General features: G+C 41.4%; 1 protein-coding gene across 2 annotated transcripts in view; it reads right to left on the bottom strand.

Annotated features, from left to right (window-relative positions):
- Positions 1–20,321, bottom strand: part of LOC144503592 (protein mono-ADP-ribosyltransferase PARP14-like) — a 45,768-nt gene that overhangs the window by 3,284 nt on the left and 22,163 nt on the right. For both annotated transcript variants that reach the window (XM_078228181.1, XM_078228182.1), the window contains exons 9-16: positions 18,421–18,499; positions 16,729–16,884; positions 15,547–15,609; positions 10,178–10,354; positions 7,536–7,742; positions 6,808–7,437; positions 5,608–5,753; positions 333–510 (exon numbers count right to left, since the gene is read on the bottom strand). In XM_078228181.1, the coding sequence (XP_078084307.1) occupies positions 333–510; positions 5,608–5,753; positions 6,808–7,437; positions 7,536–7,742; positions 10,178–10,354; positions 15,547–15,609; positions 16,729–16,884; positions 18,421–18,499 (1,636 nt within the window). The remainder of the gene's footprint in view (positions 1–332; positions 511–5,607; positions 5,754–6,807; positions 7,438–7,535; positions 7,743–10,177; positions 10,355–15,546; positions 15,610–16,728; positions 16,885–18,420; positions 18,500–20,321) is intronic.

Genomic DNA, 20,321 nt, shown 5'->3' with positions numbered 1-20,321 from the left:
AATTGGGTAGGTAGTTTTCAGTGCAGGAGGCTTGTTCTAAAATCAAGTTGGGTGAACCTTGGGTGAAAAGTGGGCAAGACTTTTTTCTTTTGCCCACTGGCCCAGGTTGCAGCATAAATGGAGCCATAAGCATACAAACATCAGTCACAATTTGTTGAGTAGGCTTAAATTTAGCATAATATTTTTTTTAAAATTTACCAATATTTTTAATGAAAAGAGCGACAAATATTTTAAGCACAAAGAAAAGATTGATTGGTAAATATCAAAATGACTATCTGGTCTTTTCAGCGCTTACACTTTTTCGCTTGAGACAAGGAAGTACTGTTCCTTACCATTCCTTCCCGCATAGCTACGGTTAAATCCAAGACGGCTGATTGAATCGAGTGTGTCTGGTGCTGTTCCGTGAAACAAGATCCTTTCATTAGTAGTGCCAGTAGGGTTCTTTTCATCCAGCATTCGTTTTCTAATCACATAATTCGTCCAAAGACATGGGTTTTGCAATCGTTCGATCTGTTTAAGGAAATTTCTTGGTTACTTTTGCAAACAATTTCGTTTAAAAAATATAACAAGGTTGATTTCTCATTAGTGTCCATCCCAAATGGTTAACTCTTCTGTTCTTTCCTGATCTGCTGAATATTTCTGGTATTTTCTGTCTTTTCAGATTTCCAGCATCTACAGTTTATGTTTTTCCAGCTCCTTTTACAATCAATCATTCATGACACACCTGGAAGATATATGAATTCTAATGCCACCATGTTTCTGGTAAAATGCTTCCATCTAGAAGGACAAGGGCAGCAGTTACATGGAAACGCCATCACCTGCAAGTTCCCCTCCAAGCCACTCACCATCCTGACTTGGAAATATATCGCCATTCCTTCGCAGTCGCTGGGTCCAAATCCTGGAATTCCCTCCCTAATGGCATTGTGGGTCAACCCACAGTACATGGACTGCAGCGATTCAAGAAGGCAGCTCACCACCACCTTCTCAAGGGCAGCTGGGGATGGGACAATAAATGCTGGTCACCCAGTGACGCACATGTTCCACCATGAATTTAAAAAAAACGTTGTGGCCTGGATGTGGATTTGTGGTGGGTAAGTTTTAATACTCCATTAAGTGATTAACATTGCACAGAGCTACACATAAATCAGCAACTATTTTCATAAGAGGCTTTGAGTGGCCTGTGAGTTTCATCAGTTACACACAGCACATATGAAAACTCAGCTAGCTTACACAATTGGACAGCTTTCTTTCAGTTTATACCTGTCTGGTTCCATTGGGAAGGAAATAAATTGTGAAGAATGCCTGAAGAGAGCAGCGGTGACCTCTTTGATGCAATAGTAAGTAAGGGACTGGTCACTGCTGCACAGAACACCCAAGAAGTGGCAAGGAGGTTTAAGATAATGGTGACCTAGACTAGTAGAAAATAAAGATCTTCATGATTTTTATTCGCCACTCCAAATGGTAAGTAGTTTTCATTAAATTGTCTTTTGATGCTGAAATGGAAATTGCATTAGGTTCAGAACTCTGGAAGCAGTCTTGTTATTAAATCATTGAATTTTCTTTGAACACGTTTTGGGAGTTGTAGGCTGCAGTTTACATTGTGGATCTATCATTCAGGAACAGCATCCTCTGTCGTTGCAGCATAGCCAAACTCAACCGTCTGTAAAATGCAGGTTGTGCTTGCCTAATCTAATTGAACTCTTTGATAAAGTAACAGAGAAGATTAATGAAGGGAAACCAGTGGGTGTGTTATCTGTATGGATTTTAAGAAAGCATTTGGCAAAGTGCCAGGTAAAAGACCGGTTAACAAAATTGAAGCTTATGGAATTGGTTGGGGTGGGGGAGGTGGCAGTCACCTTGGATATAAAATTGAGTTAAGGAACTTGTGGAAAATGATTGCTTTTCAGACTTGAGGATGGTAGGCACTGGTGTTCACCATGGATCAGTGCTAGGACCACTGCTTATAAATCACTTGAATAGTGGAATAGAGTGTAAAATTTCAAAGTTTGCCCTGGATTTAATGTGACAGACAGTGAAGATGATGCTAATCGACTGCAACAGACTACTCCAATAGACTACTATGTAAAGTAAAAGCACATGGGATTGCAGGTAATGCCTTAAGATGGATAGAAAGCTGATTAGCAGATAGGAAACAAAGAGTTGGCATAAATGGGTCTTTTTCTGATTGGCAGTCAGTGACTAGTGGGGTTCTGCAGGGATCTATGCTAGTACCCCAACTGTTCAGATTATATATTAATGATTTATTATTAATGAATGTATTATCTCCAACTTTGCAGATGATACAAAGTTGAGTGGGAGGGTGAGCTGTGAGGAGGGTGCAGAGATGCTTCCGTGTGATTTGGGCAGGCTAAGTGTGTGGGCACGTGCATGGCAGAGCAGTATAATGTGGATAGATATGAGGCTATCCACTTTGGTAGCACTAATAGGAAGACAGATTATTACTTGAATGAGTGTAAATTGAGAGAGGTGGATATTCAGCGAGACCTTGGAGTCCTCGTCTATCAGTCACTGAAACTAACCGCGCAGGTATAGCAGGCAGTAAAGAAGGCAAATGTTATGTTGGCCTTCATAGGTCGGTGGTGACGTTCACGAGGGGTCATAGGTTCAAGGTGAGGGGGGGGGAGGTTTAACACGGATATCAGAAGGACGTATTTTACGCAGAGGGTGGTGGGGGCCTGGAATGCGCTGCCGGGCAAGGTGGTGGAGGTGGACACACTGGGAACGTTTAAGACTTATCTAGATAGCCATATGAACGGAGTGGGAATGGAGGGATACAAAAGAATGGTCTAGTTTGGACCAGGGAGCGGCGCGGGCTTGGAGGGCCGAAGGGCCTGTTCCTGTGCTGTATTGTTCTTTGTATAGTGAGAGGATTTGAGTAAAGTGATAGGGATGTTTTGCTGCAATTGTATAGGGTGTTGGTGAGGCCACACCTGGAGTATTGTGTGCAGTTTTGGAGTCCTTATCTGAGTCCTTGCTATAGAGGGGGTACAGTGAAGGTTTACCAGACTGATTCCTGGGATGGCAGGTCTGTCATATGAGGAGAGACTAAGCCAGTCAGGATTATATTCACTGGAGTTTAGAAGAGTGAGAGGGAATCTCAGAATCTTACAAAATTCTAACAGGGTTAGACAGGTTAGATTCAGAAAGAATATTCCCAATGGTGGGGGAGTCCAGAACAAGGGGTCATAGTTTGAGGATAAAGGATAAACCTTTTAGAACTGAGGTGAATGGAAAATTCTTCACCCAGAGAGTGGTGAATGTGCGGAATTCACTACCACACAATGTGGTTGAGGCATAAACGTTGTCTGATTTCAAGAAGAAATTAGATATAGCTCTAGGGATTAAAGGGATCAAGGGATATGGGGGGAAGTGGGTATCAGGATATTGAATTTGATGATCACCCATGATCAAAACGAATGGCAGAGCAGGCTTGAAGGGCCTACTCCTGCTTCTAGTTTCTATGTTTCTATGTAACAAGACATCAATAGGCTAGCAGAATGTGTAGACAGAATTTAAGTGTGAGGTGATGTAGTTTGGCACAGGGAATAGGGAGAGGCAATTTGGACTAACAGTTCTAGAGAGCAAAAGGGCAGAAGATGCATAGATTTGTGAAGGTGGCAGTTCTTATGATGAGAGTAGTTAGCAAACTATATGGGATACTGGGCCTCATAAATATAAGTTTTCAGTACCAAAGTTGAAGCAATAAATGCAGAAAATGCTGGACATAGGCAGCAGGTGTGGAGTGATCAAGAGTTAACATTTCAGGTCCAGATATTTGATCAGAACAGAGAAAAGTTACAAATGTAATAGCTCTTAGATCCTTCCATTTCTAACCTTTCCCAGTTCTGATAAAAGGTTATAACTTGAAACTTCAACTCTGGGGTGAATTTTGCAGCCCATGCCTGCATATTTGAAGGTAGTGGAGATACGTAAAATAAAGTGGGTGGCTAGCTCATTGTTTTCCGGCCTGTCTCCCATATTACAAGAGTGGTTAAGGTGTCAGGCAGCCCGCCTCCCCTTAAGTCTTTTGAGACATTTAAGTGGCCTATTAATGGCTACTTAAGAACCGTATTCCATCTCTGATGCGATAGTACTTGTGACAGAGGAAGGCAGAAGTAAGGCAATCAGCCCCAGAGGTCCCATTCAGGACTCCGTTGAGTCAAGTGGGAGAAAAATATGGCAGCCAGAGTACAGATTCAGAAGTCCGGTCCCCATTTCCATCTCGCAGTTCAGCAGTTCAGGAAGGGGGCAATTGGGAACCCTGCATGCTGCTGTTCATAATTTGCAGCAGTATTCTGGAAGAGGGCATTGCAGGACATCTGCATTTCTCAGCAAGGTGTCATTTTGGAAGCCTTCCTAATTTACACCAGTTGGGTGGAGCTATGTGGAGACATGAACCATGAATTGGAGATAGGTAGAGTCCAACAAGTGATTAAGAGTGATGCTTCACTGTGAAAGGCCGTCGCCTGAATTATGTCAATGTTTACTAAAGTGAATTATGACAGTGCTGTGGTAAGGGTAAGTGACCATTAAATAATGTAGTTGCCAGGTCAGTACTTCTGACAACTAACAAGCAGTCAAGCAAAAAATCAGTAATTAGCATTGTAAAAGTGGAAATGTCTTCAGGTGCATTACAGTAGATTGTCCACTGGATAAAGTGCTATTCTGCACTGCACAAATGGAAAGCATAGCCTAGTGTCAGATCCAAAGCTAATTGTTTACATCATCCCCATGATTTTCAATAAATCGTTAAATGACTGCTTCAGCCATCTGTTTTTCTGTTTCAAAGCTTTAGCAGATGTCTCAGCATTTGGCTGCCTTCGAAGGCTTTAATGGATTCTGCTCTGCAGAGTTTGTTAACACAGGTAACCAGGGGGATGTGAGCTTGTTTATTTTGACATGTTTATAAATGTCTTTAAGTGCCTATCCAAGTAATGTGAGTTTATTTTGAAAGAGGTATATACTTCTAAACAGAATTATCATCAATGAAGTGCCTCTTCACCAATGTTCTCTGGAGTTGAGAAGGATGTGAGGTGATTTAATTGAAACCTACAAAATTCTGAAGGGGCTTGATAGGATAGATGCTGAGAGATTGTTTTCTCTGGTCGGAGAGTCTAAAGCATGAGGCACAATCTCAGGATAAAGAGCCAATTACTTAGAAAAAAGATTAGGAGAAATTACTTCATTCAAAGGGTTGTAAATCTTTGGATTTCTCTATTCCAAAGGGTTGCGATGCACCATCAGTAAAGGGACCAATTTTTGGTCTCTCAGGAAATTAAGAGATATGGGGAGAAGGCGGGAAAATGGAATTGAAGCCCAAGATCAGCCCTGATCTTACTGAATGGCAGAGCAGGCTCGATGGGTTGTGTGGTCTACTCCTGCTCCTATTTCTTGTGTTCTTGTCTGTTGCTCTTAGTCAAATGCTGCTGGTTTACCATTTTTATCTTTGGAAACTGTGCATGTGCCACAGAATTGTATTGCACTGGGCTATAAATAAAACACCAAGCAAACTGGTGATGAAGTGCACTTCATATTATTGTGGTGATGTATTGAAAGAGAATTATAAATCAATGAATATTAAAATACCTTCACAGTCTGAAACTGAGGCAGTGATGTTTTGATTGAGTTCTCCACCTCCTGATATTCCTGTGATTGCGGTTGTAGTTGCACTGATTTGTGTTGTGATTTTTGCATGTCATCCCAATGGCTCGGAATTTTGTCGACTGAAAATTCTGCAGATGTATCAAATTAATTACACCATATTTTAATAATAATTCATTGATTAGTTAAACTTTTCTTTTAACTCCAAGAAGTGTCAGGAAATGTTTCCACTTTAAGCATCAATTGTTATCAAGTACGACTAGGTACAAGACGAGGTAGGTATGAGGAAACAAACACTTGAACACATTTCGTAGAATCCCTATAGTACAGAAGGTGGCCATTTGACCCATTGAGACTGTACCAATTACAATCCCACCCAGGCCCTATTCCCGTAACCCCATGCATTTACCCTGCTAATCCCTGTCAATTTAGCTTGGCCAATCAACCTAATCTGCCTATCTTTGAAGTGTGGGAGGAAACCAGAGCACCTGGAGGAAACCCACACAGACACGGGGAGGACATGCAAACTCCACACAGATAGTGACCCGAGGCTGGAATTGAACCTGGGTCCCTGGTGTTGTGAGGCAGCAGTGCTAACCACTGTGCCACCGTGCCACCCAAACACATGAAATATGGCATCTATTCATTGGTTCAGTTTGTTTGTCGAAGGTGTTGTAATCACCAACAATAAAATGTTTGCAAATTATTTTATGTATTAAAATAATATTTAATTATATTACCCTAACATTTCTAACATCAAGCAGTACCCTACTAAAGCAGCTGGTATTTCCATATGCTACACAAAACCATCAGAAGCTCTTAAAATTACCACTTATTTCCAACTGATGATTCAGCTATACGCAGTTTTGTACTGTGAATCAATGTGCACTTTAACTGAATTGAGATTTGCTAAAATAGCATGCCAGAAAGACGTCATTCACGAAGGCCCACCTTCCTAATCTTGCCCCTCACCTGAGGTGTGGTGATCCTCAGCTTAAACCACCACCAGTCAGCTCTCGCCCTCAAAGGGGGAAGCAGCCTATGGACATCCGGGACATAAAGTCATTGTCAGAAAAGCAAAAGGAGTGTCCTGTTCCAGATTACCACCCATTTCATCTCTTGTAGAAAGTGTGCCCAAATAAATAAACAAGAACAGTGTAAATAATGTTGCATGAATATATTTACCTTCTGATTTTAGAACTTTTCTCAATTTAATTTTATTTTCCCGATTGTCAACTGCAATTTTCTTCCTTAAATCCACATTATATTTTATGTTCTGCCATTCAATCACAATTCCATCTTTCTTTCCCTCGCATGCCTTTTCCAGTATGAAGTTTGTAGCCTTGTCAAATGGTATGAACTGAGTGCCGTTTTCAATCTGCCATTCCAACAAATTGCTGAGAAGCTCCTCATCTCTTCTTCTCTGTTCCTTTTCTCTGATATTGTTAACCATTTCCTGAATAGCAGAATAAGCGGTCAAAACGTCCTTAGCAGCACCATAAACTTTGATCTGAGACCCAGAGTGTTTAAGCTGAATGTCTAAAACAATTTGCAGGTTTTTCTGAAGTGTGCGTAATTTTTCATGCTCTTCTTCAGAAATTTGAAACAAGTAGTCACTGCAAATGATTTTCTCATTGTGTTCCATTCCAATTAAATTTTCTATCCAGGATTTAGCATTTTCTACATCTTGCCTGGTTTCTCCACAGACCTCAAACAGAGCCGGCTCTATCTGCTCTTCTAATACAATATGGTCTTCGGTGACAAACCATTTCTTCTCTTTACTTGAATCCCTAAAAATCAATCCTGTGAATGCATCTAGGAGTGCCAGAAATATTATCCGTTAGAATAAGACAGTTGTTGTAGAATAAGACAGAAATGCATCAGTTGTTTTTGTAAAATGTTCTGAAACTTACTTTTTGCCTTATTCCACAAGGATTCGGTTTCTGGAAAATTGGATCTTTCACATTTTTGTACACTGCGCTGAAATTCATTGAACATTTGAGGTTGAAAAATGACAATGCAAATCTTCCGCAAAGAAGTTGGAGATTTTGTGATTACAAAATTACCGACTGAATCAATCATTGCATCAGCAACTTGGGAAGGGTTTACTTTTCCTTGACCTGTTGGGAGTGAAAAACAGATTTATTTGAGTTGATTTATTATTGTCACATGTATTAACATACAGTGAAAAGTATTGTTTCTTGCGCGCTATACAGACAAAACATACCGTTCATAGAGAAGGAAATGAGAGAGTGCAGAATGTAGTGTCACGGTCATAGAGTCATACAGTCATAGAGGTTTACAGCATGGAAACAGGTCCTTCGGCCCAACTTGTCCATGCCGCCCTTTTTTTTAAAACCCCTAAGCTAATCCCAATTGCCCGCATTTGGCCCAATTGAGTCAGAGCTAGGATGTAGAGAAAGATTTAAAATTTGTATAGATGATCCTGCCTTCTGATCACTTTCAAAATCATTCAGAAGTCAATTTCTCTCAGCTTTTCCTCTGCCTAAAACTAGTCCTTTAATTGATGGCAAGGCCAGGATTTTTACATTCATCATGCAAATCCTTGTTTGTGAATCATTTCAGTTCATGATCCTAAAAGATTTCTAGTTACATCAATAATGCTATTCAGGTGTCAAGAGTAGGTTTGTTACTGTATTAATGCTAAACAGCTAAAACATATTAATTCCAGATACAAGTAATTAAAAAATTACTTCTCTTGTTATCTTCTTGCCCTTCTTTTATAGATATAATTTTTTATACTGCTTAAATCTTCCCATTTTAACATAATTCATCCTTAGGTTTAAGCACTCATTTGATACTACATGCATTTACCAGCTTCCTGCACAAAATCAAACTGGCACAGCTAAAACTGGCTGCCAAGTCCTTCTTTAGGCCCTTCTGAGTGGAATTCACCTTCTTGTCAGGGCCTTGCTCTCAATATCATGTGAAGGTGCCATTAAGTTACTCTCTTTTTTCACATGACAGAGGAGTTGCCTTAAAAACCACTTGCAGCTGTAGAAATGCATTTCTTGACCAAATTACAGCTTGGTTTAGTTAGTGGCATTCTCAATTTGAGGATTAGGAATTGAGCACATTATACAGGCGAACACTCCTTACTTCAGTTAGAAAACAAATCATGCTGTGAATCAGTCATTTACTGTTTGGGGAACATCAATGTGAATTAACGACCGCCATCGTTGGTTACATAACTATGTTGATTGCATTTCCAAACTAAACTATTGGCTATAAAGTGCACACACTGATTACGTGAGAAAGTATGATAAAAATGCACATTTTCTTTCATGTAATCCCCTTCACTTTCTCACCCTCGCTGTTGATTTTTTCTCAGTCTTCCAAATGTAAATGTGTTCTTGATATCTGGGAAGCTAATAAGCCCCCACTTTAATCTTTCAGCATCCAGTTCATTTTATTAATCAACAGAAACCAGCTGAGCACGTGGACGATTAACATTGTCCACTGCTTTCAGGGTCTTTAACTAAGTTTGGACTTGCTTCACCTTTACAACTCCATTGCCTTTACATTATACCACTGAACTCTGTGACAACTATTTTTTTCAATGAACTTTTTAGAAAAAAGAACATCTGAGAAGAAAATGTTCTGGTTGGTCAGACGGGATCTGGGTGCCTGAGAGGAAGGAAGAAGGGAGAAATTTTCTGATATCTTGTGATATTGTAAGACCTGTGATTAAAACATTTAATCTCATATTTTTGTAACAATATAATTTCTCCCAATTATCCCCCTATTTTTCCAGAAGCTGGTTGTTCTTCTTGAGGAGCAGTTCATAAAACACAGGCAGCCCTTAACGTTGCTCTCTCAATTCGCCTTATTTTAGGTGGACTCCATTGTTGCGAGTGAACACATCTATAGTAAATTTTGGTTGCTCAATGAACTGCGGCTCAGAGTTGATGAGCTGGAGTCTGAGCTTTGGACACTGCGACACATCAGGGAGGGGAAGAGTTACCTGGACACCATGTTTCAGGAGACAGTCACACCCCTTAGATAAAGTACTTGAATTCGGCCAGTGGTCAGGGTCAGGAGGCTGTGACTGTGAGTGATGCAGGTAGCGGGATCAAGAAATAGCACTGCAGGAGCCATAGCACTTGTCCCTATCCAACAGGTACGAGATTCGTGCTCCTTGTGTGGATGAGGGGGGCAACTGTAGGAAGGATGAGCAAACTGACCACGGCACCATGGTTCAGGGAGCCGTTCAAGTGGGAGGAGAAAAGACAAATGTAGTCGTGGTTGGGACAGTATAGTCAGGGGAACAGACACTGTTCTCTGTGGCCGGGATCAAGAGTCTCGAAAGCTTTGTTGCCTACTCAGTGCCAGGATTCGGGACATCTGCTCTGAGCTGAATAGGAACTTGTGAGGGAGGGGGAAAATCCAGTGGTCCTGGTCCATGTGGGCACCAATGTAGGCATAACAGTTTTTCTAACCCTATTTTGGATAGGAACTATCTTTTGCTTTAATTTTTAATGTATAATGAAAATATAAAATATCAACAGGTAAATAGAATGAGTAAAATTCAAACCTGTTCCAAGTGCAGGAAAAGAAACTGAAGAGAATTTATGATCTTCACACTTCTGGAGAATTGTACCAACAAAAGCTTTTATTACATCTGGATCTGTTTGTCCAGCCATGTGAATTATCTTTTGACATTGAAGATTTCCTGGATTTGTTATTATTATTCCACTGTTTGGTTGTAAGCCTTCAAAACAAATAGATAATTATCTCATTTATTTTTTGTCTGCTCGTTGTAACATGGAAATAATGGCAGAAGTGACAATTCTGCAATTAAAGATGCAAGTTTCCCCTTCCGTAATACGTCAACTGCTTTTCATAATGACAGAAGGTATAATTTTCTATGGCGCAGTTCACATTCTGTTCAGGACATGGTCAGGGCACTGGATCAATCAGTTGGAAATGGGGCAGAGATAAGGGCAGAGACAACATGAAGATAAAGAGCAAAGAGTTAGAACATAGAACATAGAACAGTACAGCACAGAACAGGCCCTTTGGCCCACGATGTTGTGCCGAGCTTTGTCTGAAACCCAGATCAAGCTATTTCCTCCCTATCATCCCGAAGTACTCCATGTGCCTATCCAATAGCTTCTTAAATGTTCCTAAAGTTTCTGACTCCACTATCCCTGCAGGCAGTCCATTCCACACCCCAACCACTCTCTGAGTAAAAAACCTACCTCGGACATCCTTCCTATATCTCCCACCATGAACCCTATAGTTATGCCCCCTAGTTTCCGCTCCATTCACCCGAGGAAATAGTCTTTGAACGTTCACTCTATCTATGCCCCTCATTATCTTATAAACCTCTATCAAGTCTCCTCTCAACCTCCTCTGTTCCAAAGAGAAAAGCCCAAATTCCCTCAACCTTTCCTCATAAGACCTACCCTCCAAACCAGGCAGCATCCTGGTAAATCTCCTTTGCACTCTTTCCAGTGTCTCCACATCCTTCTTGTAGTGAGGTGACCAGAACTGCACACAATATTCCAAATGTGGTCTCACCAAGGCCCTGTACAGTTGCAGCATAACCCCACGGCTCTTAAACTCAAACCCCCTGTTAATGAACGCCAACATACTATAGGCCTTCTTCACGGCTCTATCCACTTGAGTGGCAACCTTCAGAGATCTATGAATATGAACCCCAAGATCTCTCTGTTCCTCCACATTCTTCAGAACCCTACCTTTGACCCTGTAATCCACATTTAAATTTGTCCTACCAAAATGAATCACCTCGCATCTGTCAGGGTTAAACTCCATTTGCCATTTTTCAGCCCAGCTCTGCATCCTATCTATATCTCTTTGCAGCCAACAACAGCCCTCCACCTCATCCACTACTCCACCAATCTTGGTGTCATCAGCAAATTTAGTGATCCACCCTTCAGCCCCCTCCTCCAAGTCATTTATAAAAATTACAAATAGCAGAGGACCAAGCACTGATCCCTGTGGCACTCCGCTGGTAACCGGTTTCCAGTCCGAAAATTTTCCATCCACCACCACCCTCTGTCTTCTGTTAGATAGCCAGTTACCTATCCAATCGGCCAAACTTCCCTCTATCCCACACATCCTTACTTTCTTCATAAGCCGACCGTGGGGGACTTTATCAAACGCCTTACTAAAATCCATGTATATGACATCAACTGCACTACCTTCATTTACACACTTAGTCATCTCCTCAAAAAATTCTATCAAATTTGTGAGGCAAGACTTGCCTTTCACAAATCCGTGCTGACTATCCCGGATTAATCTGCATCTTTCTAAATGGTCGTAAATTGCATGAAATGTGCAATGAGGCAGATACAACAGGATACAAGGCCCGTGTTGAAGAAAGGATGGAATGGGTTTGGCTTCTTGTTAACTGGCAACAGCAAGAAATGTCTGGGATATGAAGCTGGTGAAAAGTGACAGATTTAGTACATCAGAAAATGTATCACATTTGCATTATTTTATGAATTAAAAAAGCAATTAGTATAATTAGTTACATCACTTTTTGTTACAGATATCTCAGAGAATGCTCATCGTCCAGTTAGTGTTCATCAGGCTCAGAAAGGAGACAACCTAAATTTAAATCCTGGGCCTATTTGGTAAGCTATATGCTTGCAGAGTAATTCTAGTAAATTCTAGGTTTTCTGGTCTACCACCTGGTGTGTTTCGGATAGGCTATAGTAATAAAGTGAAAGCTCTGGGAACTATCATAAACACAAGTACTGTACCAGCAATGTGGAAAAAAAACATGGACAGAGGTTCAAAGAGAAATGTTAGTACCTTTGAACATGGTTTTAAATGCTACAATCAGTGTAAGCATAAGATTGGTGATTTGTGTAATTTAAAAGGAAGTTACAAACCTTATTTTTGATAAAATGTCCTCAGATTATTGACCAATAAGCTAATAGATAAAACCTTTCTTCAAAAGATATGTTGAGTTACTTTGTTGCTTCTGACTGCTAATTTACAAGTAGTATTTTTGTACCTGTTTGCTACTTTAGAAAGAAAGAAAATTGATTATGTTTCCTACTTGCTCAGTTGTAATTTATTGCTATTTTACGAATATCACATTTGAACCAAATTGTTTGTATGTGGGACATGTTGCTTTCAAATAGAATGGGTGAATTTTCCCGTTCTGTTCGTCACGGAAATCGTAGCGGGATAGGGACGGATCATGAAAAGGTCTGTTGACATCGGGCAGGATTTTCCAGTTTCCGGAAGCTGGAAAATCCTGCTCAATACTTGTGATGTATTGTAAAGTAGAGATTGTGCTCAATGTAAATTGCTGGAATTTAACAATCCACTGGAGACGGGACAGGAGGCCTGAGGGCTAATAAAATAGTGGCAGAAGGCAGTGGGAGAGAAGTCCAATTTCTTTCCATTGTCATGGCAAATTCCAAAAAGCAGGAACAGCAGCAACACTGACTGGAAACAGTTGGCCAAGTAAGCCCACTAGTTGTCCAATTCACAGCCACATTCTGCTCCAACCCCAGGCATTTACCTGAATCTGAACAGGACTGTGCACACAGGGAGATCATCAGGTCTTTCAAAGTGGTCTCTTATCAGATTCTCAAGGTGAGACTGCAGTGGAGTGGGGTTCTTCCTTAATGTCACTCTATGGAGGTAGTGGGGAGGGGTGGGGGTGGGGATCCTTGGCAGCAATGGTGGGTTCACTTCTCCGATTACTGGATCCGGCCAACCTGACACTGGCAATTTAAAAAAATAAAACTTTCTCTCCCTTCTCCTCTCTACAGAATCAACACCAGCCTCCTCTATCGGCAGTGCTGCCAAAGGTGAAGAGCTGATTAACTCCTCTGATTGTTCTGGCAGCTCAGAGCTGGGCCCAACTGAATGATGGCCCAAGCAGAGGTAATTTCATTGGCTGCTGCTTGTAAAATCCTTCTTGGGTCCCACCATCTGCCTGCACATGCACGGGACCACAGATCCTCCATGGTGGGTGTTGATGGTGAGTTGCAGATACTCTAACTATCCAGAGACAGTAACGTACCAACCCAGGATCTATCCTTGGTTCATATTTCTTCTCATCCCAACAATGACGCTTTCTGACACAATTCGAAGACAAAGGATCATTTCCATATAAACATTTTTGGTACCCAGTTCTAATTCTCCATTACTATTCTTGACTCCACCACTACTGCCGTGTTTTCAGATTGCTTGCCTGATATCTACTGTTGGATGAGCTGCAATTTACTCCAGCTAAATATTGGAAAGATTGATGTCATTATCTTTGGTCCTTGCCACAAACATTATAGCCTCGCCAGCAACTCCATCCCCCTCCATAGCCAGGGACTCAGTTCCAACTTTATATCCTCTACATCATCAAGACTGCCTGCTTTCATCTTTGTAACATCTTCCACTCATTGCTTTGGCCAATCAACCTCTGAAACCCTCTTCTATGCCTTTCTTGTCACCAGAATTAACTATTCCAGAGCTTGTCCAGCTGTTCCACATTCAACACATAAGCTGTAGCTCTATCAAACCTCTACTCCTATTTTGTGCCAACTCACTTACCCATCCCATCTGTTCTAGCTAAGCTACATCAACTCCCAGGCTCCCAATGCCTCACATTTAAAATTCTCAATCCTACACCCTTTCCCTGAACCACCCACAATCTTTTTTGCATCCCCATCAACATTTTCTCAATAATCAGACATAACCTCCATATTTATAATCCTCTCAGAACTTGATATTTTTCAAACATTTTTGCTTCACTTGTGTCACTCCACCATTGGTGGCCATGCTTTAAACTATTGTCCCTGTGGAATATCCTCTGTAAACCCCTGTCTCCACTTTTAAGTCCCTCTTTAAAATCAACATTTTTGATCAAGGATGTGGTCACCCCATCTAAACATCTCCTTCTGTGGCTGTGTCCATTTTTGTCTGATCTGCAAAGCATCTTGGCATCATATGTTAACGACACATTCAAAATGCTTGCTGTTGTTATTATCACTAGTAGAGGTGGGTTGCTCTAGGAAAACAGAGGCAGTTCCTGGTGTTTGGGAAAATGTAGGTTGGCATTGGGAGCCTGGGAGTTGATGTAGCTTAGCTAGAACAGATGGGATGGGTAAGTGAGTTGGCACAAAATAGGAGTAGAGGTTTGATAGAGCTACAGCTTATGTGTTGAATGTGGAACAGCTGGACAAGCTCTGGAATAGTTAATTCTGGTCCTGAGAATATTTGGGAGGGATTCATGTGTCTGTAAACACAGAGAAAATCTTGGGATAAGGTAGCACCGGTATTATGATCTAGGATTGAGCCTGGTGCAGAATTTGGGGGAGGGGGAAAATCAAGTCTTGGGTGAGGGGGTGTGGGAACTCCCATTCAGAAGCACTGTAGGAACCACAGTCTAGCAATATTGTGGGGCAAGGTGTAGAAAGTCTTGTGTCAAGGATGCCTCCACAGAATGTGACCCAAACTGCTCCTGGTCTCTTTTTCATCAAACACCATGGCTGGAATTCTCTGATGATTCACACCAGTGGGATTTTACATTCCCACCAGCAGTGCACCCCCATCTGCAGGTTTCCCGTCAGCGTGGGGTGACATCAATGAAAATTCCCACTGATAGCGGCGGGACCAGAGAATCCCATCGCTAGCTTACAACGCGCCACCTCCCAGCAGTGGGAAAGACATGGTTGGGAGGCCAGAGAATCTCACCCCATGTTCCTTTGTCAGTCCTTTCTCTGACTCATCCAGAATCCCTTTTGCATCTCCAACATCACTTGCTCAACAATCAGACAGCTCCTCATTCAGCCTTACTGCATTGCAAAAGTGTTTCTGTTTTAGTCCAGAAATCTGCTAACCAGGAATATTTGCAGCTATAAATTATGTTGATCACTGTAGGCAATAAGGGAGCAAAACAAATATCTACAGTAACTATACCTAGTTGTTTGCATTCATCTGTCACAGTTGGACCAGCAGCATCTAAAATTGCCTTGGAAACACCTGAAATTAAATGCATAAATGAACTGATTAACTTATAGCAGCATAACACAGGTCCTTATTTTATAACTGGTCAGTAATTCATCCAAGCACCAATCATACTTGGTAGTACACAATAAAATAGGCATAGATTGCTGTGTTTATTTAAACCAAATCAACCAATGTCTTCAGTAAGTAAGTTATTTCTGATAGTAAATAGGATGGTGTCTATAGTTGTATCATAAATGTAACTTCTTCTTTCTTTCAATTGTATCTTTTTTTAAAAAATGTATCTTTGTAGCTCACAATATAATGGTTAATGTTTGGAACTGGCTTGCTGGTCTAACACTATGGCCTATATTTTGCTCTCGACAGCAAAGGGACAACACGCATTGTTCACCTGACAGTTGCCCACAGACTTTTTGTCAGTGGAAATTTCCACTAATCCAGTTGTCTGCTTCAGTGTGTCTTTCTTTTAAGGATCTATGCCATCTCCGACCAGGTAACAGCAAAGATCTCCAACCAATTAGATAGAGCTATCTTAACTGAGACCAGCAGAGTTCAAGCCAGGAGGAATACAGCCAAAAATATAGTTTAAATTTTAATCATGCGCAAAAATGAAATATAGGTAGGAAATTCAGAGAGATTAAATCAGTAGAAGAAATAGAATCTTTAAAAATCCCAAGCAATAATTTTCTTCTGAGGGAATGAGACCTCACACATGTAAAATCGCTTTTCTAACGATAGAAAAGTAATTCAGCAGTAATTATCATTTATTATGGTGTTAAAATCTCATTTACTCCTGAATGCATTAGCTCTAACTTTTTCAGCTGTTCCAGATATGTAATTAAGGGATAAGTATCCCAAGTTCATTGATTTCAACATCGGGTCTATTGGTGGAGACTGTAACAGTGCGCTCTGTGGAGGAGCAGACTATCTCTGGCAACAACTTCTGGATTTCCATCTCTAAGAGCACATGAAATAGCTGTCAGATTCACCCTGTGATAATAATGAGTGCTGAAAACGTCACCATTATTTGTACAGTTAAATCCAAGCCATTTTCGGCTGTGTAATATTTTGATGTACAGAAGTTAAAGGTTAAGAATTATTTTTGGGTCTCCAAATCATTTTGTGCTGTAATACCTGCATTTAGAGAGAAGCTCCCATTCGTTGAGTTGACAATGACATCAGTGGTCTGTTTTGTTATGTCTCCCGTTACTACTTGTAGCACAATTGGTCCAACCTGAATTTCAACTTGACCACCTGCGACAATTGAAGAAACTCTTCCAAACAAAGGTACTGAAATGGATAAAAATAAATGAAAGCACCAATGTTAATGATGAGGCTATTATTTTCTTCAACAAAAAGAGAAAGTTGTCTGCTAAAAACAAGTTGTAAGCATGAGATTGTATTAATACAAGGACTAATAACCACTCTTTAAAATATGTAACAAGCGCATAGATGGAAATTACCAAGAATCTATAACCAATCTAATTAGCATAAATCCCTATGCTCAGATGCATTACTCCTATGAGTTCCACTATTGAATAACCTTGGGCATTTTCCAGGAATAAGATTTCCTCTTTTGACGGATAAGCACCATGGCAAACATAACCAACTTATGAATCAATTTGTACATTTCTCATTCTCAAACAGCTCCAAAGATATCACTGTGATGAAAGATGGACACACTGTGGCTTCAGGGAATTACACAATATTTTGTAAGCCTCAGCTGGATCGGATAGATATATTGTGCAATATTGAGATTGATGTACCTGTGTTGGGTATATCCATGAGACCTAAAGAGGTATGTCCAGCTGTGCATGTGGTGCTGGAGGTAAAGAAAACTATGGAAGTGACTGGATAAGTGGATAGGCAAAGTTGAGATTTTATTTTCTGAATGTTCTTGCATGTTCATCATTTAGTTCTTTATTGAGTTTGTACTGCAACACTGAAAAGCTATTCGGTGGGTACACCCAGAAGTAGTCCTTGTTGGAAAAATGTGATTCTAGACATTTTTGGTGTAATATGATGAAGAGAAATTAGGGAGAAAGTTGAATGTGGGATGCCAGTTACTTTGCGATATTAAGTGAATAGAAAATGTTGAAAACAATCAAATAGAAAAGTGAAAACACAGTCACTCAAACACATGGCTAGTATTGAAGAAAATAAATAAATAACAGTTTAATCCAATTGGCAACTTTCTTGCCAAAACTTCAGCAGAGCACTCATAGAATTCCAAGGCTAACAGACATTCCCATAAAAAATATATATTTTAATGTTTAATGGTGGTCGATTATAAATTTGGTATTGTGATGCAAAAATTCAACCTTGGAACATTCAAAATTCAAATATGGCGATGCGTATTGGACAGGAGGGAGAAGGAGCAAAACATACTAAAAACAGGAATAAAATAGCAAAACAATACAGATCTTGAAAATCTGAAGTATCTAAAATCAGTTTTGATTCAATATTTTTATAAATATAATAACATTTTCAGGAAATAATTAATAATTTAAGATTAACGTGCCGAATCCCTGTTCAAATGAAATATTTGTTAAAATGAACGGGGCTCGAAAATACAGCTACATGGAAGGAAGAATGGAAATGTACTCATGATTCCTGAGATAATTGGCATACTTACTTAATCCTTCTTTAGAAAGTGCAAGAAGGATGCAATAGATGATTGTATCTTTCATTAGATATGCCTGGATCGAATAAACTCTGGATGATGGAGGGGGATTAGCATTGTGCGAAGAAATGTTTCATTTATCCTCAATGTATTTACTGAAATAGATCTCTTTGAATCAGTATTTGAAACAAATAATCACCTACCTGAGTGCCTCTGTTGGGCAGCGGGATGTGTCATTTTCGGTTGAGAAGTAAAAGTCCTTTTAAATTCATCAGACATTGCCTAAGCAACAAAATCTTGTTAAGAATAATAATAATGGAGCCGAGTTTTGAAACAATTATTTTTAGATTATAAAAAGCCTTGGATTGCAAGCATGTTTCTCTAGTTGCTGCACATGTTGGATATCTAAAATAACAACCAGAAAGTGGAAAGTCACTCAACAGGTCATGGTGAAATTGTGGACAGGGAATCAAAGTTCACAGGCAGAATTTAATGTCCCCATGGGAGGCGACTTCAGGGATTTGTGGTCGGGTGAGAGGGTGTGAGATGGAAATCACACTGCCTTCCCGTCTCTTTCCTGGACAGGAAGAATGACCTTTAGGTCATCTGGTTGCGCGACTGTGTTTTTACTTTTCTATTTGATTATTTTACCCAATTGAAGCCCTCAGCTTACTAAGGCCTCACCCTACCACAGCTGGTATTTAAGCAGCCAGTAATGGGACGTGCCGGTAGGTGTGTCTGCAGCTGGTGGTGGGATGGGGCCTCTTTTACTTGGATGGTCAGCTCGGTTCCCTGATATATAAACTGCACTAAAATGAAATTGTGAACTGTGAGGAGGATTGTGTAGAACTTTAAAAAGACATAGGCAAGTTGCTGGAATGGGTGGACCGGTGGCAGATGAAGTTTAATGTGAAGTGATTCATTATGGTAGAAAGAACATGGAGAGACAGTATTGGACAAACGTACAACTCTAAAGTGAGGGGTCAGGAGAGGGGCAACAAGTGGAAGGAGCGGGAGGGTCAGGAGGGGCGGCAAATGGGAGGGAGTGAAATGGTCCAGAGAGGCAGCAAATAGAGCAGCGGTGTGTTAAATGAACCCACTGAGCATTCCGCAGTTGCAACATGGCCGGGGGGGGGGGGAATTCTCCCATCGCAACCCACAACTTTTCTGGCGGGTCAGGCTGGGAGATGCACGTCATCAGCCCTTTTCCGGGATTTGTGCATGTGCCGAGAACACATGCGCATCTCCCAGAGCCAGAGAACAGTCGGAGTTCAGACCACGCTGGAAACCGGCGGGAAGAGAGGTAAGTCATTTGAATCTTTTTTAATGTAGTTTAAATATGTTTAGCATTTCATTATCAGGAATTATCAGGTCCCGAAAGAATCTCCCACCCTGCCAGGAGTGCTTCATTCGGTGGGGTTTAGAGTAGCTCCCCACATTCAGGGAGTGAACGGGAGACCCTGTTGTAATGGACAAAGGATCGGGCAGTGGGGGGTGGTGCCCCCTGGGCATGGGCACCCTGGCAGTGCCAGCCTGTGCCCCCTGGCACTGCCCAAAGGGGAAAGTGCCTATGTCCAGGGGGCACTGCCTACTAAGCATCGGGCAGTGCCAAAGGGGTATGACCTATTGTGGGCAGGGCCTAGGGGCAATCGGTGGGGGGTCCTGCTGCCACTCTGCATGGCGATCGGCCTGAACCGGAGGGAGGCCAGCGATCGGGGCGGGCTGGGGAGCGCGGGAGGGAGGTCTGCGGAGGGTGGGGGGTATCGCCACTGCTGAGTGCGGAGGGCTGGACATTGAGGCGTTCCGGGGTCAGGGCTGGCCTAGGAATTGTCGTGGGGGCCACGATCGGGCTGTAGGGGGGGCTGGAGGAGCAGTACTGTGGGGGTCCTGGGCCAGCCAGCAGACGGGGAGACTGACAGATCGGAACCACTGCGCATGCGCAGAGTTCCAGAACTGTCAGATTCCGGCGCAAATAGGCCCCGACCCCTGGGTTTTTGATGAGATTCACGATTGTGACCTCTGCATTGCACAGAGTGGGGAGATTCGAGTGTGAAGTTGAACTGAGAAAACAGTCGTGATCTAGAACAGTTTTCCCACCAATTCA

The sequence above is a fragment of the Mustelus asterias genome, chromosome 14 (assembly GCF_964213995.1).
Source record: "Mustelus asterias chromosome 14, sMusAst1.hap1.1, whole genome shotgun sequence".
Taxonomy (NCBI): Eukaryota; Metazoa; Chordata; class Chondrichthyes; order Carcharhiniformes; family Triakidae; genus Mustelus; species Mustelus asterias.
This window is presented reverse-complemented; position numbering and strand designations above follow the sequence as displayed.